Here is a 22,542-nt window from a genome sequence, read left to right as displayed (position 1 = left end):
CCTACACTAATAGAATGATAATACAATTTTATTCCACACCATTTCCAAAATATAGTCTAATAGTTATTAGGCAACCATGAAAATTGCACCCCAGCTCATGCCCTCAGGGGTCAAGTGTAGCCCTAGTATATTTGGAAAACTTCAGAAAAAATTACAGTTGAAAAAGGTTTAGAAGAATAAGAAGACAAGTCTGCAAACCAGAAATTTAATATTCTTCTTCTTCTATTTAACAGCAGGCGGGCTTTTCAGTGATACTATTTAACCCTTTTCCTTCACTCTGTGGGCTACAGAGCTACTGGCTTGATTGCCTCATGATTATTAGATATTTTCAGATATCTGTCAGTAGATCTTTCAACACTAGGAGTTCAATTATGAGTTGATAGATGTTGATTTCTATGCTCTGTGTGCAGGTATAGTTGGCTAGGCTCTTGGCTGATAGTGAGATTTTGTGGTGTTTGAAGCATTTTAACAGTTTGCAAAGCAAGGTATGTTGTGCAGACATCAGTATATTACATTCAAATAGGCAATGGTCAATTGTTTCATTATTCATATTACAATGCCTGCAAAGAGGGGACAGGGGGATTGAACCACTTGAAATAGAAAACTTATACTAGAATGCAAGAAAATTTAGTCCATTTGTTCCAGAACGAATTCTATGATAAATTTTAGAAAGATACTTAGTGGGAAAGGGGGAAAGGATAGGATTAATCTTATTAAAATTAATATCTGATAGCCTCCATTGGTAAATATCTCTAGTTGGGACTGGTCTCCCACTTGGCTGGTCAATATTTATAGCATTTTTTGCTATTTCATCAACATGATGATTACCACTTATGCCAGAGTGGCTAGGAATATACTGAAAATAAGTTTTTATGCCACTTGAAGCAAGATTATCTATAATACTGAGACAATGATAAGTGTCAATATCCAACTTATACTGAGGAGCTGAGGCCAGCAACTCAAGGCTGAATAAAGAGTCGGAATATACAATAATATTATTTGAATTTGCAATCAAAGGTTGGTTTTCCTTAATGTGTTCTAATGCCATGATCATATTTAACTCAGCAGACATTATAGATAAATTATTATATAATCTCTCGCCCATTGCAATATTCAGGTGAGGAAGGAAAGCACCACTTGCTACCTTCTCATTCATTTTTTACCCATCAACATATATTTGGAAGTGATTTTTATAGGTAATTGTATTAAGCTCAGCAAATTTTTTCTGGACAAAAGTGATGGGGGTTAAATCTTTCGTCCACTTTGAGAAATCAGTATTTATTATGGGACTTGACCAATTCCATGGGGGGGATTGGGGGAAAGTGGGTGGAATAGACTTTGCTGGGAACTTTACAGGGAACTTCTGAATGTTGGCATACTCATCTGCAATGCCTCTATACATGGCTGGATTTCCTAACCAATTATGTAGGGTGTGTGAGCTATTTGATTCAATTTTTGTAAGATGTTTTTTCAAGCGAAAGCTACGTCTCTCCCTTATTGTTGTTAATCCACTCTCCATAAGCAGAAACTTGGTGCTTGTGGGTTTCCTAAGACCAAATATGAGGCATATTATATCATTTTGTGTTGTTTCAATTTTTTGCATCTGGGTCTTTGCACATGCTCCATATACAATGAGCCCATAGTCATTATGGGGTCTTGTATGTGATTTATAAAACTTGAGTAATGTTTTCTCCTTACATCCCCAGTGTGTGGAAAAAAGTCTTTTTAGTATAATTGTTTTTCTATAGCATTTTTTTTATTGAGTTTGAAATGTGGAGGTGGAAATTGTTTTTTTGGTCAAGTATGAGACCTAGGTAATTAATATGATTATCTTCTGGAATAGTTGTTTTATTTAGAGTTAGTTTTGCATTAACATGGTTTTGCTTCCGGTGAAATTGGATTATTTTTGACTTGGTAGGTGCAGTGGGTAAATCTGAATGTTGAGAGAATTTTTCAAATTGGAAAAGTGACTTTTGCAGATTTGACTGTGCTATCTCAAAGGTGTTGCCAGATGACCATAGCACCAGATCGTCAGTATATTGTAGATTCATGTGGGGTAGGTTCATGTCCCAGAGATATAGGACATACAGGAGGCAACTGAGGACTGCTCCCTGAGGTAGGCCTGTGGTTGTTGTCTTTTGGGGTGAAGAGGCTGAACCAACACGAACAATGAAACTTCGCACTTCTATGAAGGATTTTATAAAAAATACTAGCTTGGGGGGTAGTCCAAGGTTTGCAAGTTTGTTTAAAATGATTGTCATATGTCCCTTCAAAATCTAGGAAAGCTGCAACTAGGACATTATTTTTTGAGAATGATTCATTTATTGCATTTGTTAGCAAAATGAAAGCATCTGTTGAGGAGTGGTGTTTCCTGAATCCAGTTTGAGTGTGAGGGATCATATTGTTGTTTTTTTTCAACAAACCAGGGGAGTCTGTGATAGATTATTTTCTCCATTATTTTTCCCATCACAGGAATAATTATTTTGGGCCTATAAGACTCAGGGTTCTCTTTGGGTTTATTTTTCTTTAGGATTGATAGGAGGGATGAACATTTCCATATATTGGGGAACATGGAAGATGCCCAAGCATGATTATAACAATTTAGCAGTTCATGTTTGTATGAAGGGGTGAGATTCTTTATCCATGTAGTGTGTATATTGCCATAGCTGCTGCTAGTTTTGGTCCTAATATGATGTATTGCATTATTCATTTCCTGGATTGCAAATGTACTACTTACATACTCAGATCCTGGGCTTGGTTGGTAACTTGGGTTCATAGGAATTGGGGTCATTTTGCTTCGATTATTTGATGTTAGCTTATTAGCAAAAAGAGTTGCAAATAGCTTAGCTTTTTGATTATCATTGTCATAATGGGTATTATTATGTATAAGCTCATACAGGAGTGGGTTGGGGGAAATCTTTTTCCCACAGACGTGACTTATGAGTTTATGTATAATTGGCTCATGTTTTTCTCTGGAGAGATTATTTGCAAAATTATTCCAGTAATTATATTTAGCATTTATTATAGTCCTTTTTAGATTAGATTTTGCTTGTAATTTTTTTAAATATGTAGTAGGTGATGGTTTTTTTTATGAAATCTGTCCTAGCTGCCTTTTTTATTCTCCATTTATTTTGGCACTCATTTGTCCACCATGCTTTAGAAATGTGTTTAGGGTAGGTTTTCTTAGGTGTTGTCCTGGGGATAGCATGATTAGCTGTATTTATTAGTAAAGATGTCAATACTTCAGCATGTGTGTCAACTGTTGTGTTTGAAATGTAGGAATTTTGGGTGAAACTTGTGATTTCATCATTTAGCTTATTTTGGAACATTGACCAATTTGCTTTAGTGTTGATATAATTGTAGGTATGTGGTAGAGTTTCACTAGGTTCATTTAGGGAACACACTATAGCAAACTGGTCAGTACACAGACTATCCATTTTATTTATATAAATTTTATTCAAAATATTTAATGACACAATTTGTAGGTCAATTGTGGAGAATTTTAGGTCAATTGTGGGTTGAAATAAGTATTCAGGTTTGGAGGGGTAGCAACAGCTAATTCATTATTATTTGAAGTCATATACTCAATCAATTTACCAGCGTTATTTGCTGGTTTATTTCCCCGCAAAAGGCTGTGGGCATTGAAATCTCCACAAATAATTATATTTTTTAACATATTAGAATTATTTATATAATTAAAGAAATCCATGGCATCTATAGTTTGGCCATTAGGGTTATAAAAGCTTATTATGTAGGTTTTTATATTATTCAGCCAAACACTGATACCAATTGCATCAACATCATTAGCAAAATCTGGAAAATTGATGCCTCATAATTTTATATTATTTTTAACGAATAGAGCTACGCCACCTCCTTTTCTCACTGATGGTCTATCCTTTCTCAGGATAGTATATCCCAGAGACTTAATTTATTGAGTTTGGGTTAATTGAGTTTCCTGGAGGGAAGCAATATTAATGGAATTATTATTCATAAAAGATATTAGTTCATTTAGCTTATTTTCTGTGAGTGATCTTATGTTCCACTGGAGTATTGATATGTGTTGGGTTGTTGATTTATTTTTCATATGACTGTGTATCAATGTTCAGCTTTGTTAAAAGTAAAGCAAGATCTTTTTTTTGCTTGAATGAGCATATCATCAGGGAATGTAGGTTTTTGCCAATTCTGCAATGATTTTTGTTTTCTGTAATTGATGTATGTTCATGGCCTGAACTGCATTACTGTTTAGAATGAATAAGTATATATTTGGGGATTGCATGTTTGGTTGTTCATCCTGTTTGTTAGTTCAGGAATTAATTCCTGGTAATGTTTCTGGTTTGTTTCTTCATGGGAGGAGGGGGCAGGCTGACCTCATCTCACCGGACACGGAGGGTGGTTGACGTGGTGGGTCCTTCTGAGCGGGATGTGCGCGTGGGGGCTTACAGGATGGTGTTTTCTACGGGGGACTTGATGCTTGGGGGGCGATTGACTTGGGGGTTTTGGTTGGTTTCATTATGGGCTTTACTTTGTATTGTTGGGCAGCATTTGCTTCCATTGCTGCAAAGGGGTATGGGATGGCCTTCTCTGTTACTATTTGGAGTGTTAGAGCTCTTTTCTTATATGCAGGGCATAGTGATTTATTTTTAGATTCATATGGGCCTTTGCAATTGATACATGTAGGCTGAGTGTTTTTGCAAGTTGTCAACTCTTTAGGATGGTATGCTTTATATTTACTACACTCTAGGAGAATTTCAATGCATTTGTTTGTTGTGTGTCCCAGTTTGAGACACTTCTGACACTGGATAGGCTTAGGTTTGTATTCCTTGTGTGGTTTGATTTGCCCAAATAGGAATAACTTTTCTGGGATAGGCCTACTAATTTTTTCCTCCAGTGTGAATAAGAAGGATCTACTAGTTTTTAGGCCATTAGAGTTAGGTTTGCCAAGTTGGGTAACATCTTCAACTGGGATTGAGTTGCCAGTCCTATCTGAGAGCCCTTCTTTTAACTCCTGAATGGATATCTCTGGGGGAACATTATAAACTACTATTTTTGTTGGTGATTGTTTTGGGTTCCATTTAGATGCGTTAATTGGGGTATTCAGAAGGGATTTTAGGTTAATTATTGTGTCTGCTGATTTCTGATCTTGGACAGCTATTAGCAGAGATCCATCACAGTTAATATTAAGAGAGAACATTGATTTTATCAATTTGAAAATTGCAACTCTTATTGCAGTAATCTTTTTTATTTCAAAGAGGGTAGTAGGAGTAATTTTAAGGTAAATTCCTAAGTTTTTGGAGGGAAGATCTTGGGCAGGGAGAGGGGAACTGCTTTTGATTGGGGAGATTTTTTTCCTTTTTTTTGAGCTTCTAGAAAGAGCCTCTTGAAACCCATTATCATCATTTATGGTTACATTAGCCCCTACACTTATCAGTGTCTTATTCTCAGAATTGGAGGTATCATTTGAACTTTGAGATAGACTGCTTGACCAGCCAAGATGGGTATCACTTTTACTGGCATTTGAGGTGGGATCTGAGGGGACTTTTTTTTGGAGGACTTCTAATCATTGCCTATTGGAAAAAGCTTTAAACAAAAAAAACATAACTAAAACAAGAAGGGATATAGAATGATATCAAACCGTCTGCACTATACTATGGTGAGGAGAAACACCACAGTATAGCCCTGAGGATGAATTGAGCAGGATTGGTTCGGTACAACTGCTGATTAAATGCAATAATATTTCACAAGAAAATTTATTTTAAATTTCTTATAAAGTTGCTGCTGTTGTGTTCAATATTGAAGAATTAATATTGGAAGATTGCTATTGCTCACATATGTATTTGTTATTTGGAAATATAGGGATTTTTTTGCAGGGAGGAGATAATTTTTAACAGTGGGATTTTCCATGTGGTGAGTTTTCTGTTAGGAGGAAAGGTTATGGGAGAACTTTCCAGGCAAAATATTACACAGGGGGAGGGGATTACCTGGTATTATTTGAAAAACAAACAGAAATTGAACAAAAAAAAATTTTTCAGCTGGAAAGAAGGAGCAACTTTAAAACTTAAAACAAACATAAATTATTTCATCAAACAGTTCGCGGTAACGAACTATGAGTAAGGAGCGACCTGGCTCAATAGTAACCAAAACTCTAAGGAATGAATTTTGATACCAATAGATACATCAAAAGAATTAGATTTTTATTCTGATTTCACTTATATAAGTTTCATCAAGCCATTTAATCTTATTTATCATTTAATCTTACCCATCAAAAGTAACGCACCTGAGAAAATTTGGCTTATTTTCGAAAAAAGGGGAAAAGACCCCCTAAAAGTTATAGAACCTTAATGAAAATCACACCATCATATTCACTGTATCAAAGGATTCTACTGTAGAGGTTTAAAGTTCCTATCTACAAAAATGTGGAATTTTCCATTTTTTGCCAGAAGAAAGATCACGGATGCATGCTTATTTGTTTTTTTGTTGTTTTTTTTCTTCCCAGGGGTGATCGTATCGACCCAGTGGTCCTAGAATATCATGAGAGGGCTCATTTGACCAGAAATTAGAAGTTCTAGTGCCCTTTTTAAGTGACCAAAAAAAATGGAGGGCAACTAGGTCCCCTCCCACGCTCATTTTTTCCCCAAAGTCACCCGATCAAAATTTTGAGAATGCTATTTTGTTCAGCATGGTCGAAAATATTATAACTATGTCTTTTAGGATGACTATCCCTCGAAGCCCCCAGGGGGAGGGTTGAAAGTTATGAACTTTACCCAATGTTAACAAACAGTATTGGTTATTGGGAAGTATACAGACGTTTTCAGGGGGAATTTTTTCGGGTTGTGGGGGTAGGGGTGGGTCGGGGGTTATATGGGAGGATCTTTTCATGAAGGAAGTTTTCATGGGGGAAGGGATATTGCTATGAAGGGGGCGCCGGATTTCCTATCATTATTTTAAAAAAAATCAGAAATTAAATTTTAAAAAACAAGTTTCTCAACTGAAACTAAGGAGCAACATCAAAACTTAAAACGAACAAAAAAATATTAGCTATATGATTGGGTTCACCTTCTAGTCAATGCCTCGCTCTTTAAGCCAAAGATTTTTTAGTACTTTCATAAGAGCTATTTATTCTAATTATTGGCCTTTGTGATTAAGGGGTCATTTTAAAAGAATTGGAACAAAATTTGAAATGTAGCTTAAAAAGCAAGGTATTGACTAGGGGACAAACCCCCTAATATGCGTATTAAAAATATATGAATATAGAAATTCGTTACGTAAGTTAATTTGTAAGTTACGTATATTTATTACTAATAAAAACGTTCGTAAATAAAATTCAACAAGTTTCAAGAAAGCCATTTAACCAAATAAAAGTAAAATTAATATGCAAATTTCGTTTTAATTATTCATGCACGGTGAGCCAAAATCAAAACCTGCATTAATTAAAAAACGTTCACAAATGAAATAAAAAAAAAACAAGTTTTTTTTTAACTGAAAGGAAGGAACGACGTTAAGACTTAAAACGAACAGAAATAATTCCATCTATGAAAGGGGCTGTCCCCTCCTTAACGCCTTGCTCTTTACGCTAAAGTTTGACTTTCTCACAACTCAATGTTTTTAAACAATAAAATTTTGTTTTAATGCAAATTTTTTAATTAACTTTACCGAAATTCACACCATCAGCTTCAGCTTATCAACAAACATTATTAAAGAAGCTTCAAACACCTATCTGCAAAAATGTGGAATTTTGCATTTTTTGCTCAAAGAAAGATCACGATGCGTGCCCTCCAAAAAATGGAGACTCTTTACTCGGGAGAATCTTCCCGTGGAGGATGTTTCTTTGGGGTAAGGGACATTTCTATGAAGGGTGCGCCGGATTTCCAAGCATTATTTAAAAAATGATCAGAAATTAAATTTAAAAAAAAGAAGTTTTTTCAACTAAAAGTAAGAAGCAACATTAGAACTTATAACGAACAGAAATTATTACGTATATGAGGGGGGTCTTCCCCAAGTCACTACCTCGCTCTTTACGCTACATTTTTTTTAGTGCTTTCAAAAGAGCTATCTATTCTATTAAACAGCCTTTGTGATTCAGGGGTTTGTGAATTAAAATTTTTTTTAACTTTTAACGTAAAGAGCGTGGTATTGACTAAGGGGAGAACCCCGTCATATACGTAATAACATATATGTAATAAAAAAACAAACAAAAAAACAAGCGAGACGGCTCAATAGTAATCAAAACTTTTAAAAACGGAATTTTGATGTCAATAAATGTATCAAAAGAATGGGCTTATAATGCTGATTCCAAATATATAAATTTTATTAAGTTTAGTATTACTCATCAAAGGCTACGAGCCTGAGAAAATTTACCTGATTTTTTAAAGAGGGAGGAAACATCCCCTACAAGTGAAAGAATTTTAATGAAAATCCCACCGTCAGATTCAGCGTATCAGAAAACCCTATTACATAGGTTTCAAGCTCATATCTGCAAAAATCTGCAACTATATCTGCAACGTATTTTTTGCCAGAAGAAAAATATACGAATATAGAAGTTCGTTACGTAAGTTAATTTGTAAATTACGTCAGAACCAAATTTAGAGACAGCCATTTAGCAAAAGAAGAGTAAAATTTTTATGCAAATTTTGTTTACTTATTCAATGACGGTAAGCCAAAATAAAAGCTGCATTAACTAAAAAACGATCAGAAATTAAATAAAAAAACAAGTTTTCTAAACTGAAAGTAAGGAGCGACGTTAAAACTTAAAACGAACAGAAATTATTCCTTTTATTAAAGGGGCTGTCCCCTCCTCACTGCCTCGCTCTTTACGCTAAAGTTTGACTCTGTCTCACAACTTTATTTTTTAAAACAGTGAAAAACTTTAGCGTAAAGAGCGAGGCGTTGAGGAGGGGACAGCCCCTTTCATATATGGAATAATTTGTGTTCGTTTTAAGTTTTAATGTCGCTCCTTACTTACAGTTTAAAAAACTTGTTTTTTTTATTTAATATATTAAAGGGACTGCCTCCTCCTCAATACCCACTCTTTATGCTAAAGTTTGACTTTTTATCACAATTCTTGAAGAACAACTCCTAAAACATAAGTACCATTTAATGTTGCTCTTACTTTCAGTTGAAGAAACTTTTTTTTAATTTAATCTTTCAAAGGTCAATTAGCTTCTACAGAGTTCCATGCAAGATCTTATAGTAATCTGTTTTGATTTTTTCTTTTGCAATATTAGCTGTTCTTTGGATGTGAGTTTTGTTATAAAATATGTTTTACTGGTTTTTTTTTGTGCTTGTTTGTTGTCTTTAATGTTATAATGTTTAGTGTGACAAGCTTTGTAAAGCTTGCTTTATGACAGGAATTTGTAGGTGATTCAGGAATGGTAGTAATAATTTTCATTTGTTCTTAGTAGTAAAATGCTATTTTGAAAACAAATCTGCAGGAATTTTAACTTTGTATCATAGTCTAGAAACTATAGACAAGTTAATAAGATACCTTTTATGGCCCTATTAAGGGCTCAAAATAGAATTTGCCCCAGAAGTGATTACTTACTTTGTGAAGAGCATATAAAAGCATCAAGTGATGTGTTCACTTTCTTCATACCTAAATTGTGTGAATATAAGAAAATTTACCATCATTTTTATATGATATTTGCTCTCCAATAGATCTGAAACTTAAAGAAGAAGATCTGAAGCTATTTTGCAATCAGAAATTGGTCTAATAGTTTTGAGGGATCAAGAAACCCATTCACAAAGAAAACAAAGCATCAACAGATAATAACAACAAAGAAATATAGCTATTAATTAAGGCTATATGTAGGACCATCAGGGATGGTGGTTGCATTTATGAGTGAAACAATTATTATAGATAGAAAGAGCATGAAAAAGACATCAAGTAGTCTGTTCTCCATACCTCTATGTCAGTATTAGAATGATATATATATTTACTATTTTTTAAGGTTTATATTTTGAAAATTTTCAGGTTTTTCACTAGTCATAAATTGTGTACTTAGCCCCCTTTTTTTTACAATACTAGACTCAACTTTTTAATCAGCAATATTTGTTCAAATAATCTGATTTGTAATATTTTTCTGAACCAACCAATATTAATATTACTGAAAACAAAAAATTATCACACCAAAACACAATTAGGAATAGAGAAGACATTATGTACCCTGCAGAAAGTAAAAGATTGATTCATGAGGCTTTCAATAGTCTTTTACCAGTCATGAAGTCAGGAAATTCTTTGTATACAATTTTAATCCTCCTAAAGCCTCGAGTAAGATCAGTTCTGAGTGAAGTGCTATTTTTTTTAGAATTTTGTTTTTAAGATCTTGCAAACGCCATACTCCAAAGCCCCCTTGCCATTTTGAAAGCCACCACCTGTAGTATAAGCAGATAGTCCTTTAATTTTGGCATGGTACCCAATTTCTTTTTTTTTGCAAACAGGGCCTGATGGCTTTTTGAAAACTTTCTTTACTTACACTATTGCTTGTTCGTTTGGAATAAGGAGCTATATCAAATTTAAGTTTGCTTGGTTCTGACCATGTTATTTAAATTTAATAAAATGAAAAATGTCCCTTATAGGTACTTCAGATGGGAAACCTTTTAATGTCTGCCTAGTGGATGCATTCCTCTTCACAAGAGGTAAACTAGCATCATATACTATAGTTGTTTGTACCAGGCCAAGTCCAAATGAAGCTTAAGAAATAAAAGAGCCTCTAGCCTTTGGAGTTAGGTAGAATATGGCAAATTTTGAAAACCCCTTATTCATTTTGCTGCTCACTGCTGCACAGATTCCAGAATTGGTTGGTCAAGCTTGTTCAAAGGAGTAGCACTGAAAATCCCAAATTCTAATTTTGAGCCCCCTTAGGAGCTTAGTAATCACTTCTGAGGATCTACTGCAGACCATTCTGTTTATTATACTAAGAATATGATTGACTTTAGATACAACAGACTGCGTGTGTAGGTTGCATTTTAGCTTGTCATCAATGAAGACTCCCAGATTTTTTGGCAGTGACTGGTTGCGAGTGGCTGCTTAGAACAATTGCTAGATTTGATAAAGTACTGACTCTGGGGGTTGTTTGCTCCAGAGTGTGTGACCTTGTATTTATGGATGTTAAATTCTAGTCGCCAAGTATTTGCCATAAACCAGGTTTTGGTTTTGGCTATTAGGCTAGCTTCCTTTAAGCTGATATTTTTATACATTGTAAAATAACTGCTTTGCCTCTTACAAAAGTAACTGTAGTATTTCTTTTTCAGGAGTCATTAGCTGAAAAATGAAAACCCTGGACCTCTTTCCTGTTACAATAAAATTTGCTAACCTGTTAATTATTGCTACTTAGTATACTAAAAACCCTAATTTCCGTTTTATCAACATTTAATTGCAATTGTTTAAGATCCAGGTAATCCAAGCCAAGATTTAAACGTTTCTGCTTGTCATCTTGAGATTTACCACTAATGTCATGTTATCTGTGGACAAAGGTATTGGAAACACCATATTCTCTAGTTTTACAGTTGGGGTCCACCTACTCCAGAAAAATTCTTACCATATCTTCAAAAAACGGAGGAAAAAACCCTTGATGATTATGAATAAGAAATGGCATGTAGTGGATATATGTGTGGTATTAGGATAAGGAGACATTGGAACAGCAATGCCTCTATTTTTGCCTTTTATTCTTACAGATTGAAAATCCTTTGCAAAAAAATGGACAATAAGTTAACAAAGCAGGATTTGTCATCGATTTGTGAAATGTATACTTTATGTCTTCTCATTTGGAAGTACACGTAGAATAGAATAGTACTTTATTAACAAGCAAACTCTCACAACATAAAAAACTGCCAAACTTGTTGCTCTCTGTCAGCTTGCCTACATTATATATATATATAAAAAAAACACAAGTACAATATAAAAACATACAGCAATGAACCCAACTGGCCTGTCAAATAAAAATGAGACAATGAATAAAAATGAGTACATAACTACTCAAGCATAAGTACATGGGTGAAATGTAAGTAACATAAGTAAAAGTAAAAAGTAAGGAACATAAGTAAAATTAATAAAAAATGAGTACATAACTACATTATAAAAACATACAGCGATGAGCCCAACTGGCCTGTCAAATAAGAATGAAACAAACAAACTAAGACATTAACAATACACATGGTACATTACAATTTTCATTTATTTATGAATTCAGCAAACACTGACACAAAGCTCTTTCTGTAATGCTCAGCTGTTGCATTAATAGGATTTAGAACTGTGATTTCTTGTGCTTTTGATTGGGGTAAATGGGGCTTTGGAGGGCAATAAGGGGCTGGAAGTTTACATTGAAAGCATGAGTTAAGACGAAGATTATTTCCGAAATTAGTATGAAGAGTACCACGTCGGGCTGCCAAGGCAGGGAGGCGGAATTCCTTGAGAAGAAGAATATAAGGTACTTTGCCCTGACTGTATATAATTCTCAGGGCTCTCTTCTGGATAATTTTTAGCCTATCGGACTGATCCACAGTAAGGCAAAATGCCAAACCGGGCAAGCATACTCAAGCTGTGGACGGATAAAAGATATATAAAGACGAAGGTTATGTGCTTTTGGGCATGAAAATTCAGCAAATAGCTTAAGGAGAGACAGAGATGCACTAGCTGGTTTAACAATAGAGCAAGTGTGTTCAAATTGCTAGTCAGTGTGATCCCTAAGAGTTGAGTCTTTGTTGTAATTATTTCATTTCGTACTGGGGTTGTAAATGATGGCTTTGATTTAAGAAAACTAAAGGTTTTGTTGCAGAATCCCTTAATTATCACGAAAAATCATGTACTGTCTTGGGAATGTGAAATTAATGTGCACATATTTGTCATTCCTGTATTCATCATGATACAGTCAAGCAGAATTTTTGAATTAAAATTTATGATTGAATTTTCAGGAGACTATTGACAATTCACAACCATTGAATGAGCAGATAAGTAATTTAATGCAGAGAATATCTTTGCCTGAACAAGAATACAGCAGACGGAATGACTTTTGTCAAATGCTCCAAACAGTTTTAGAGAAGACATTTAAAGGTTCTAAATTGTATATCTTTGGCTCAACATTATCAGGGCTTTGCCTTAATGAATCTGACTTGGATTTGTATCTAGATGTACCAGATGGTAAGATACAAGTCTCATACATTTTTCAATATTTTTGTATATAAAAAAAATCTTACCAATAGTTTTTCTAAGAGCTTAAAACGTTTACTTTTGCTATGTTGCATTGAAAAAGTAAAACTTTTCTAAAGCAATTTCTTATTCAAAGTTTTTAGAAGAGGAGGAGAAAGGAACTAAAACATTTCTCTTTAGCTTTATGGAGCATTAATTGGATGAACTTAACTGTAAAATCCTAGAATCATGTTGCTCATTCAAGAATCGTGTTGTTGTTTATGTTGTTTATGTAGTGTATTAGTTGTTTATGTTTATATTGGGAACACAATTTTTTGCTAACTACAATGATTAGTTAGTTCCTATCCTGCTTTTTATGCTGATCCTATATCTCCTTAGGGAATTTTTCTATCATGGACAGTTTTTCTATAATAGTTAATTTAATTTTTTCCTGTGGCAAAATTTGAGTGTTTTGGAGTAAGAAAACACAAGAACACCCGAACTGTTTAAAAGAATAAGAGCGAAGAGTAAAAGCGAAAAAATAGTAGGTGAGTAAAAAGTAAAGAGAGAGTAAAGCGTAAAAATGTTGTCAATGTTTCATAAGACTAATTTACAAGCTGAAGAATAAACATGCAATTTGAGTTGCCTTTCAACCTTCTTTCAAGCATAATGATTACACCTGTAACAAATTCCATTTAGAGCCCTTAATCAGTAGGCATATGAAACTAGGGCAAAAACCCACCCGAACCATTAAAAAAAAAAAAAAAAAAAATTCTAGTGCAGCCTAAGTGTTTATGCCAAATTAATAAATATTACTATTTGTTTTAGCGCTTGCAGTTTTGCTTTATTATTCTTTTAATATTTTCAAAGTGGAATGTCTGAAATTGTAGACAATGTAACTTCAAAATATTATCGTGCACAACTGTACTTGAGAGAAGAAAAAAAAAATCCAATTTTATTTTGAATTTAATATCAAAGTTGTATCAGGAGAACTTTGTAATAAGTTTAATAACATATATTTTTTTTATTCCAAACCGCTCCAATTTTGCTGAAAAACAAAACTTAAATTTCTCTCTAGGTTTGATTATGGTAGAAACTTGCCAAAATGTTGTTATTCAAATATTATTTCTTAAAAAATAACTTGTTCAAAAGGTGAGTAAATATAGGATGTCATAATCAGTTGGCTGTTATAATTTTTGAGCCTGCAGAAGGATTTGGCCTATTGTTAGATTGGTGTTAGTTAAGACAAAGAAACATTTTAATGCTTCCCAATGACAAAATCACATTTATTTTCAGCTTTAATAGCATCCATATAAAATATATCCACAAGTTTTGAAGCAGGTACTTCATGTGTTTTTCTATATATAAAAATTAACCTCAAACTAACAATCAGCTAGCTTACCCGTTGTGCATTGCTACAATCTCACAAGAAAGGAAAATCCCCCCTCCGGCAGAAAACTCCCCTTTGCTTGAAAATTATCCCCCTTGGAAGATCCCCACCTCCCTCAGTTTATTAATAACGATCGTATTTTTAAATTTTAAAGCATTTGTAAAACTCCCCCGTCGACAATTCTCTCCCCGGAAAGTTTCCCCTCCCCATGGAGAATCCCCTTCCCTTCTTTCCCTATGGTAAATTCTCCCGTCTCCGACATTTCCACTTCATTGGGGAATCGAGTCAATAAATCGAAAACCCTATAATGCACTTGATAAACACAAACCGATTTTTTCCAAACGTCAAGCTTTTTACAATAGAGTTAATCCCAGACTGAATAAAGTAGTACTTTACCCTACATTTATACAAATTATCTAGTTAATTAGGTAATTTTTATAAATGATTACATGCACAAAGAGTCAGAAAAAGCTGTTCAAATCAAACTCATTATAATATGGAAAATTCCCCCCTCCTGCGGAATCCCCCCATAAGATTCTCTCATGGGAACCCCCCTTACCGACAGTACCCCCTGGAAAATTTTACCCACATGTAACATAGCTATAAAACTATTTGAAAAATTAGGTTGAACACCAAATTCAGAGAATTTATTGACAAAGAAATACTATAATTTCGGAAGTGTATTAGATGATAGAATTAATAATTAACTAACCTGTTACTTGAATATCCAGAAAAGGTGAATAATGTAACTGGAAGGGACTGTCAAGCATTTTTGTTGAGGGGTTTCCAATGTCAATCAGCGTGAGAAGTATTAAGCAGGTCTTCGAGGGGGGGGGGATTTTACACCTAAAACATTTGCAAGAGTGTACTGAACAACTTCTAGAGTTTCCTGGGAATCGGATAACAGTGTAGTAATGCCTACAGGACACAAACTCACCGACATAAATACGTATGATTTTATGTGTATAGACATGCTCAGAAATCTTTGATTCCCGAGGTTAGTGAAAATGAAATACAATCCAAAAAATGTGTGTTTATTGTATTTTGTTTTTTGGGACAAAAATTTAGAGATTTTTGCGAGGCAAAGGCCTACCTTCACCTCCTCCTGCAATACAGATTGACAATCTAGGGGAGGGGGGAGGGTGAAATTTTCCTTTTCAAAAAATTATTTTCAATGAAAACGCAAAATAGGTATTCTATAAAATCTAGGGGGAATTTACCCCCTTCTGTTTCCTCGTGCAATTGGTGCCTTTTGCTCAGAAATCGTTTAATGAACTTTTTGGGTGGAAATATCTCACTATTAGTGAATTGTTTACTTAGTCAGTACGTATTTGTTATTCCTGAATTCGTTACTGTGAAATAAAACACCATTTGGTAAATTCGCACTTTGATCATTTGGATTTAGGATAGTTATCTGACCAAAATGAATCAAAGACAAAATGTACCCTATTATTAAATAACAAAGAGATTTGGAGACGAATCACACGCACTGTTGACCAAAAAAGGTGTGGGGGGGGGTCAGAGACAGAGTCCAGGGTTGACAAAAGGGAGTTGAAGACGGATCGTATGCTTCGTTGATTGAAGATTGTCAAAGAAGGAGTGCACGCAATGTTGACGACACTGATTTATAGACAGAACGTTCACATTATTGATAAAAGGGGGTGAAAAAAGGAGCGTACGTGCTGCTGAACAAAAGGGTCGGAGACAGAGCGTGTTCACTGTTGATCAAAGGTGGCTGGGGAGGGGGAGATTTTGGACCTATCTAGCCCACCTCTCACTGTCTTCAAGTGTGTGTAGGCTATTCAAAATATAGGGTTCTTCCCATAAGGTAATCATAATAGTTTATGTTGTTATTATCGAATCAGGGATTATGAATATCTATATCCATGGCCTTTCTTTAGTAAAAAAAAAAAAAAAAAGAATATTGTGCTTGTTCTGATGATCGTAACTTGCAACTTCTTCTTTGTTTACAGATATATCTCATTGAGCATGAAATGTACACAATTAATGACTTATTGACAACAGGTATATAATCAGATATTTCGAAGTAATATCTATATTTCAAATTTCACCGGCGGTTCGTAACTTGAGCAAATGCCTACCTTACACGCGTTTATTTTACAAAGCAAAATTTTGAATTTGAAATATACATCTGAAATAAGATTTCATTAAATCGCAAGTGATACAAGAAAAGGAATATGTTCTTCATCATTTGAAATATCTAGATACTTGATATCAGTTCTTGCGCTCTGGAGACTTCTGACTTAGAATGGCTAGACCCCTCAGAAATATCCGAAAATATGTAACTTCTAGTTATGTTGGCAAGGTCCCCATTTACTGTGACTTAGTAAGCAATGCATGGTACCTGGTATCTTGATCTTCCTCTGAAATACGAAACACTATTGTAGTAACCTGTTTTAATTCTATTGTTACCTGCCCTAAATTTTCATTGTCATTGCAGTTATGTTGGTTTTTATAATTGATTGAAGATCACAGGAATATAAACTTCAAGAGATTTTTGAAGATTGAGTGGTATCGTTTTAATTTTATAGAATGACTTTTATAATATAATTTATTATTTTGCCTACTGATAAGCTCAAGTATTCCTAACTTTGCTTATTTGCTGCCTCAACTTGTTCAAATGGTAGGCACAGACTCTGTGGCTATATCTTTGACATTTCAGCGTTAAACTTTTTTTTTCAGACATTTTTATTCGTTATGCAGCATATGGTGATTATCAGAAAAAAGAAGGTTTGCCAAAGAAAAAGAAAAAGTTTCGACTATTGCCAGGCGGAATATATGCTGATCATATAATGATTGCAAAACGCGTCAGAAGAGCACTAGAACGACTTAGGGATTTCCATGAGATTGAAGCAATCCCCTTCGCCCGGGTACCAATTGTCAAATTTGTGCATGGACCAACTGGCATCAAAGGCGATATTCAGTCATCTGTTTGTTTTGGTGTATTCAATTCATTGCTGTTGAGGACTTTGTCAGAGTTGGATCCTCGGGTGAAACAAATGCTCATTCTTATAAGGTGACTCATTACAAGATATACATTTGTTTGAATTTTCGCTGTTCTTTCATTAGTCGTGGAGAAACTTCATAAAAATACAAAACTTTACTGAACAGATAGTGACGACATACGTATGATACTTAAAATAGCTGTGTTTGAACTGCCAAAATATTTTTCATCCAAATATTCATGGTATTTTCAATTTTTTTCTTTAGGTAATGCCATTAGTGGGCAGATATAAAAAGGGAACTCCTTCTTCTTCCCCCTTTGGGACTGGGTATTACAAATACCTGGTTTCTATTCTACAAATTTACATTCATTAGAAACTTCTAGAATAAATCAATGATTTTTTCACTTTGATCCCTCACCCTTTTTTGTGTTTTATATAATATATCCCTTCTAGCCGCAACCAATTCTTGCCTTCATCATTTGCCAGAAGTTAAGTAAAATCTTTCATTTTTTTCACGGCTTAGATTTTGCGCGACGTAAATTTTTGTGAAATATAAAAATACGTTTGCGAAGCTTAATCGGCACAAAATTATATGGATAAGTTTATATATAAATGAAGATAAATACCGTGCCAATGAAAAGGGAGGGAAGGGATCAAGTGTTATATGCCGTAACATTAAGTTTTTGGGCGAGATATTGGATTTTTTCCACTATTGAATGGGTATATTCTGGGCCTGCAATTCTTGCATAGCTCATATTCAAGTCTCAACTTTGATGTTGGGTGGTAAACCTCAATATTTTGACAGGATTTAAGGCCAAAAAAAGGAAGAAGAAATATGAATTGAAATATAACATGGTTGCTACTACCGCAAGAGAAAAACAAAAAATTGGACAAAGGACTGGAATAAAGAACAAATCACTTAAAACTCTAGCCTTTTACAGCATTTAAAAACCAATCTTAACCGCCTTAAACTTTTTTTTTTCAAAGTAATTTAAATGTTTTTCAAATAAAGATGTTTGATTTTCGTGCACAGAAATAAATTCAACTAATAGGTTCATAAGCTAAGTTATAAATTCAAAAAATCACCCTTCTCATTTTTCGAGAAAAAACTTTCGATCGCAGAAGCGCACAAAACAAGGGTTTAGCATCTTCCTTCCTTCTTACTACTACTACTACTACAACTCCTTGCTGCGCCAAGCCGCCTGAGGCCAACACAGCTACGCACGCTCCTCTTCCACCCCAATCTATTTAAAGGCCTCTCCTTTTATACCTTCCCAAGAAGTTCTTATTTCCCTTTAATCTTTCCTTATGACATCCTCCCACCCCATTCGGAGACGATACGATTTTGTTTGGCCCAAGACGGTTGGCTGACAAGGGCTATCTTTGGAAAATGTCATCCTTCATCCAGAGAAGGTGTCTTAGCGATCTCAACCTTTCTCTCATTAAGCCCTAGAAAGCGGAATTAGCCCATATTTTTCGTACGGCTTACTGTTTGAGATACAGCTAGGCAGTCGCGTACTCAAAACTATCCGTAGGCAATAAGAAAATATCTAGCAAATCCTCCTTTGTCTTTCGGAGAGCCCACTCCTCCGAACCATGCTGTCCCACTGTTTTCCTATAACACTATCACGGTTTAGCCCATTCTCATTATGTTCTGCCCGTCTCTGTTTAACTCTTTCTTTATAACTAATTGTGACCCAGTTCCTTTCTTTAATTGGAGCAAGTTCATAATGACTGTTTCCTCTCAATTTATTAACATACCAGTACTATATTTTGCTATTATGTCGTCTTGCTGCAGCTTCCAGGTCTTCAGCAATTTTATCCTTGGCGTCCATTTCACACTTCCATATTTTGATGTTTTCTTCACTTTTTTACATTCCTCTTATTTTCATATGATCTATCAGTCAAATAAGTCTTGTACAAGCCCCTCCTCCTTTCTATTAAACATTAAACGTTTCCAATAATATTCCTAGCTGTGTTTCTAATTTTCTTCCCAAAAATGTCATCAGCCACTTCACAAACTATTTTCCTAAAATTATTTCATCCATCTTCTACATTGTCAAGTTTTATACTTTCCTGTTCATTATTCAACTGTTCCTGGAAAGTTTCTCTCAAATTCCTTATCCTGGAGTCTACCAACGTCATAGATTCCTGGAAGGTAGTTACCCCATCCTAAATTTCAGCTTTAGTTTAGCCCTAGAGACTACTAGATGGTGATCTGTACTTTAACATCAATAACAGAATTTCTGTATACCCTAGTATTTTATGTCGATCCTGCCAGTCTTTAGTTCGCAATAACAAAATCAATAAGGCTAGCTGCCTTACCATCATGTGAATACCCCTTCTTCTTGCTATAGGTTAGTTTTGTCTCAAGACTGTAATTTTTAGTTTTGACTTAATCATCTCTCTTTCCTTCAGAATTATCAGAGGTAAATCCAGTAGTCGGTCTTGCTCTTACTAGCTGAGGTCTAATCAATTTTTGATTGATTTAATCTTACAAAGGACTATTTCTCTTTCTTGGTTTTAAGTTGTAGAAGGGTTTTTCCAAAACATCACAGATCAGTTAAAATTCAATCGCATGTTTATTTGTCTCTATGGTAGGCTACTGTAAATGATTATCGTAAAGAGAAGGTATGAGTGGCGGATTTAAAGGTGGAGGAGTTAGTGATGAAATCATTGGAGCTTAGACAGACCACATTGAATATGGGAATAACCCGATTGCTACAATAGGTACTATGATTAGTGCTATAGTTGTTCGGAAGACTATTAAACAATTTTACTACTACTAACGCGTAATAAAACTAGATTACTTAAAAAAAAGTATTTCAATCCAAACACCGAAAAACGAAAGTAGAGAGCGATATTAAAACTTGAAACGAGCAGGAAATACATCATATAGGGAATCAAGCTTAAAGCGAACATAAATTATTGTGAACAATGAGGCTTGAAACGAACGGGAATTACTACAAACCAGAGGGGCTGCCACCCTTGAACCCTTTTAAGAATAGTGACAGTTGGGCTTTACTGAAAACTACCTGTATTTTGAACATTGTGTGTTTGTATTTTTGTTCGCTGTATAATGTCCTTCAAAAGAATTTTGGTAGTCATTAATTAAATTCTATAAAATTGGGTAATCGCTGATTTAACCAACTGAAGCAAACCTCAATTGAGAATTCCTGGTAGAGAGGCAGATTTAGCATTAGCTCATTGACTGATAGAATGAGAAGGGTAATCGCTAATATTCGCTTATTTTGATTCAGTTTGGTCATTTTTCCTCTTTGTTTTTTTTTTTTTCCTCTCTTTTCCAAGCCCTTCTTGTTCCTGGTGATCTTTTTTTATTTCATGCTGTCCTTCTGGGCTCGAGCTTGCTCACTTCATGAGGGTTAATTTGTTTTCTCATTATTCACTTTGTGTAATATCCGTTAATAATGAAAATGAATGAAAATATAGGACTAATAATTTCAGCAATATTTTAATTGGCAAATCCAGTGGTACCAGTGCTGAGTACCAAAATTTATCCGAAAAACTGGTTGAGCATTTTGACATAGAGTCATTGTTGTGCTATAGATTGAATAAATAATAAACCAATTATCATCTACGGATTTATTTATAAAGTGTAAAACACTATTTGACTTTTATTTAAAAACACCTACCAGGCAATGGCAGCAAACACAGCACTAAAAACAATTAATAAAATAAATGAACATATTATCGACATAATTGGATTTACATAAAAACTAACTCGTAAGGCTATACAACGTTTGCCATATTGTGCATACCCTGAAGAAGCTTTCCAGCCGCATAATAGTATCGTAATATTCATTTCCAATAACGCTAACCAGCAAATATGTATCGTGCCACTACCAAATATTTTATCCTTAAATCCTTCAGTGTTTTAAACTCACACTTAAAATGAAACACTTTAATTCACACAGCCACACATTTGCCAGAGATAACAACTTTTTTCATAATATTCCCAATTTAATTGCTTTTTTCTCCGAGAGTCAAACTATCTGCCCTGAATTGGAAAACCCATTTGAGAGTCTCCCTTTCTAGAGCCACCGTAAAAATGAAAGATCCATCCAAAGCTTTCTTGACCTGACAGTATATGTTTTTTTTTTAACAGATTATGCTGTTTCCTTCTCTGCTCGACATGTGGAAATTTCTTGGTCCTTGGAAATATTTAAGCACTTTTTGAATTCCTACCATTTTATACGAGAGGATCTTTTGCTTTGAAATGGTAATATTACAATAATTTTGCCCGTGTGGTATGATCTGAGCTGGGTTTTGAGTCCCAGTTGTAAACCACGTGGACAGTTTCCTCCCGAGTTCAGGCTGAGTATCGCCTGCTGTTCTGACATGCTATTGTAGTCCAGGAAGGGAACGGTTTGACCGGGAACAAATTGCAAGAGAAAAGATTCTTTGACTACCCGACTCAATAAATATGCTGATTCCAAATGTGCAAAGTTTGCTCATCTATCTGTTTTGCAAATATGTTTTTTTCAGGTTGAGTTTGATTTTGTGGAGGTGAGTCTAGTGTTTCTTATATAGGCGTACAACAACAAAATTTATGTCTAGAATAGTGTAACAGATCACGGTGCTTACGAAAATCACTTTTATTTGAACGTAAAATTAAAACTTTGTTTTTTTTTTAGGTTGAGGTTGATTCTAAGAAGGTGAAATTTGTGCTTCCACATAATGGCGTACTACAACAAAATTTATGTCTAAAATAGGGTATTAGATCACCGTCAATATGAAAATCACCTTTAGCCTATATGAACGTAAAACTAAACATTAGGTTTTTTGAGGTTGAGGTTGATTTTGAGGAGGTGAATCTGTTTTTATATATAAAGGCGTACAACAACAAAATTGATGTCTAGAATAGGGTACTTGATCACTGTGGTTATGAAAATCACCTTTATACGTAAAACTAAAACATTCATGTGAATGTTACATCATTGTTCAACCGTGCTGAGTCTGACAGAAACCGGGTTTAAAATGTAAAATGACAATTATCACCCAGTCGATTTTTTATCTAACGATTAAAACATTCTCGACCTTTTCTG

General features: G+C 34.6%; 1 protein-coding gene across 2 annotated transcripts in view; it reads left to right on the top strand.

Annotated features, from left to right (window-relative positions):
* Window positions 1–22,542, top strand: part of LOC148951252 (speckle targeted PIP5K1A-regulated poly(A) polymerase-like) — a 28,577-nt gene that overhangs the window by 916 nt on the left and 5,119 nt on the right. Inside the window, exons 1-3 of one of the 2 annotated variants that reach the window (XM_089090208.1) lie at window positions 300–410; window positions 12,907–13,132; window positions 17,214–17,547. In XM_089090208.1, coding sequence (XP_088946334.1) covers window positions 384–410; window positions 12,907–13,132; window positions 17,214–17,547 — 587 coding nt within the window. In that variant the 5' untranslated portion in view covers window positions 300–383. Of the gene's footprint in view, window positions 1–299; window positions 411–12,906; window positions 13,133–17,213; window positions 17,548–22,542 lie in introns of those variants that run through there. The other variant, XM_089090207.1, reaches the window with a different exon arrangement.

Source organism: Artemia sp. Qi Xiang Cuo, chromosome 6 (assembly GCF_049724085.1).
Source record: "Artemia sp. Qi Xiang Cuo chromosome 6, ASM4972408v1, whole genome shotgun sequence".
NCBI classification, from domain to species: domain Eukaryota; kingdom Metazoa; phylum Arthropoda; class Branchiopoda; order Anostraca; family Artemiidae; genus Artemia; species Artemia sp. Qi Xiang Cuo.
This window is presented reverse-complemented; position numbering and strand designations above follow the sequence as displayed.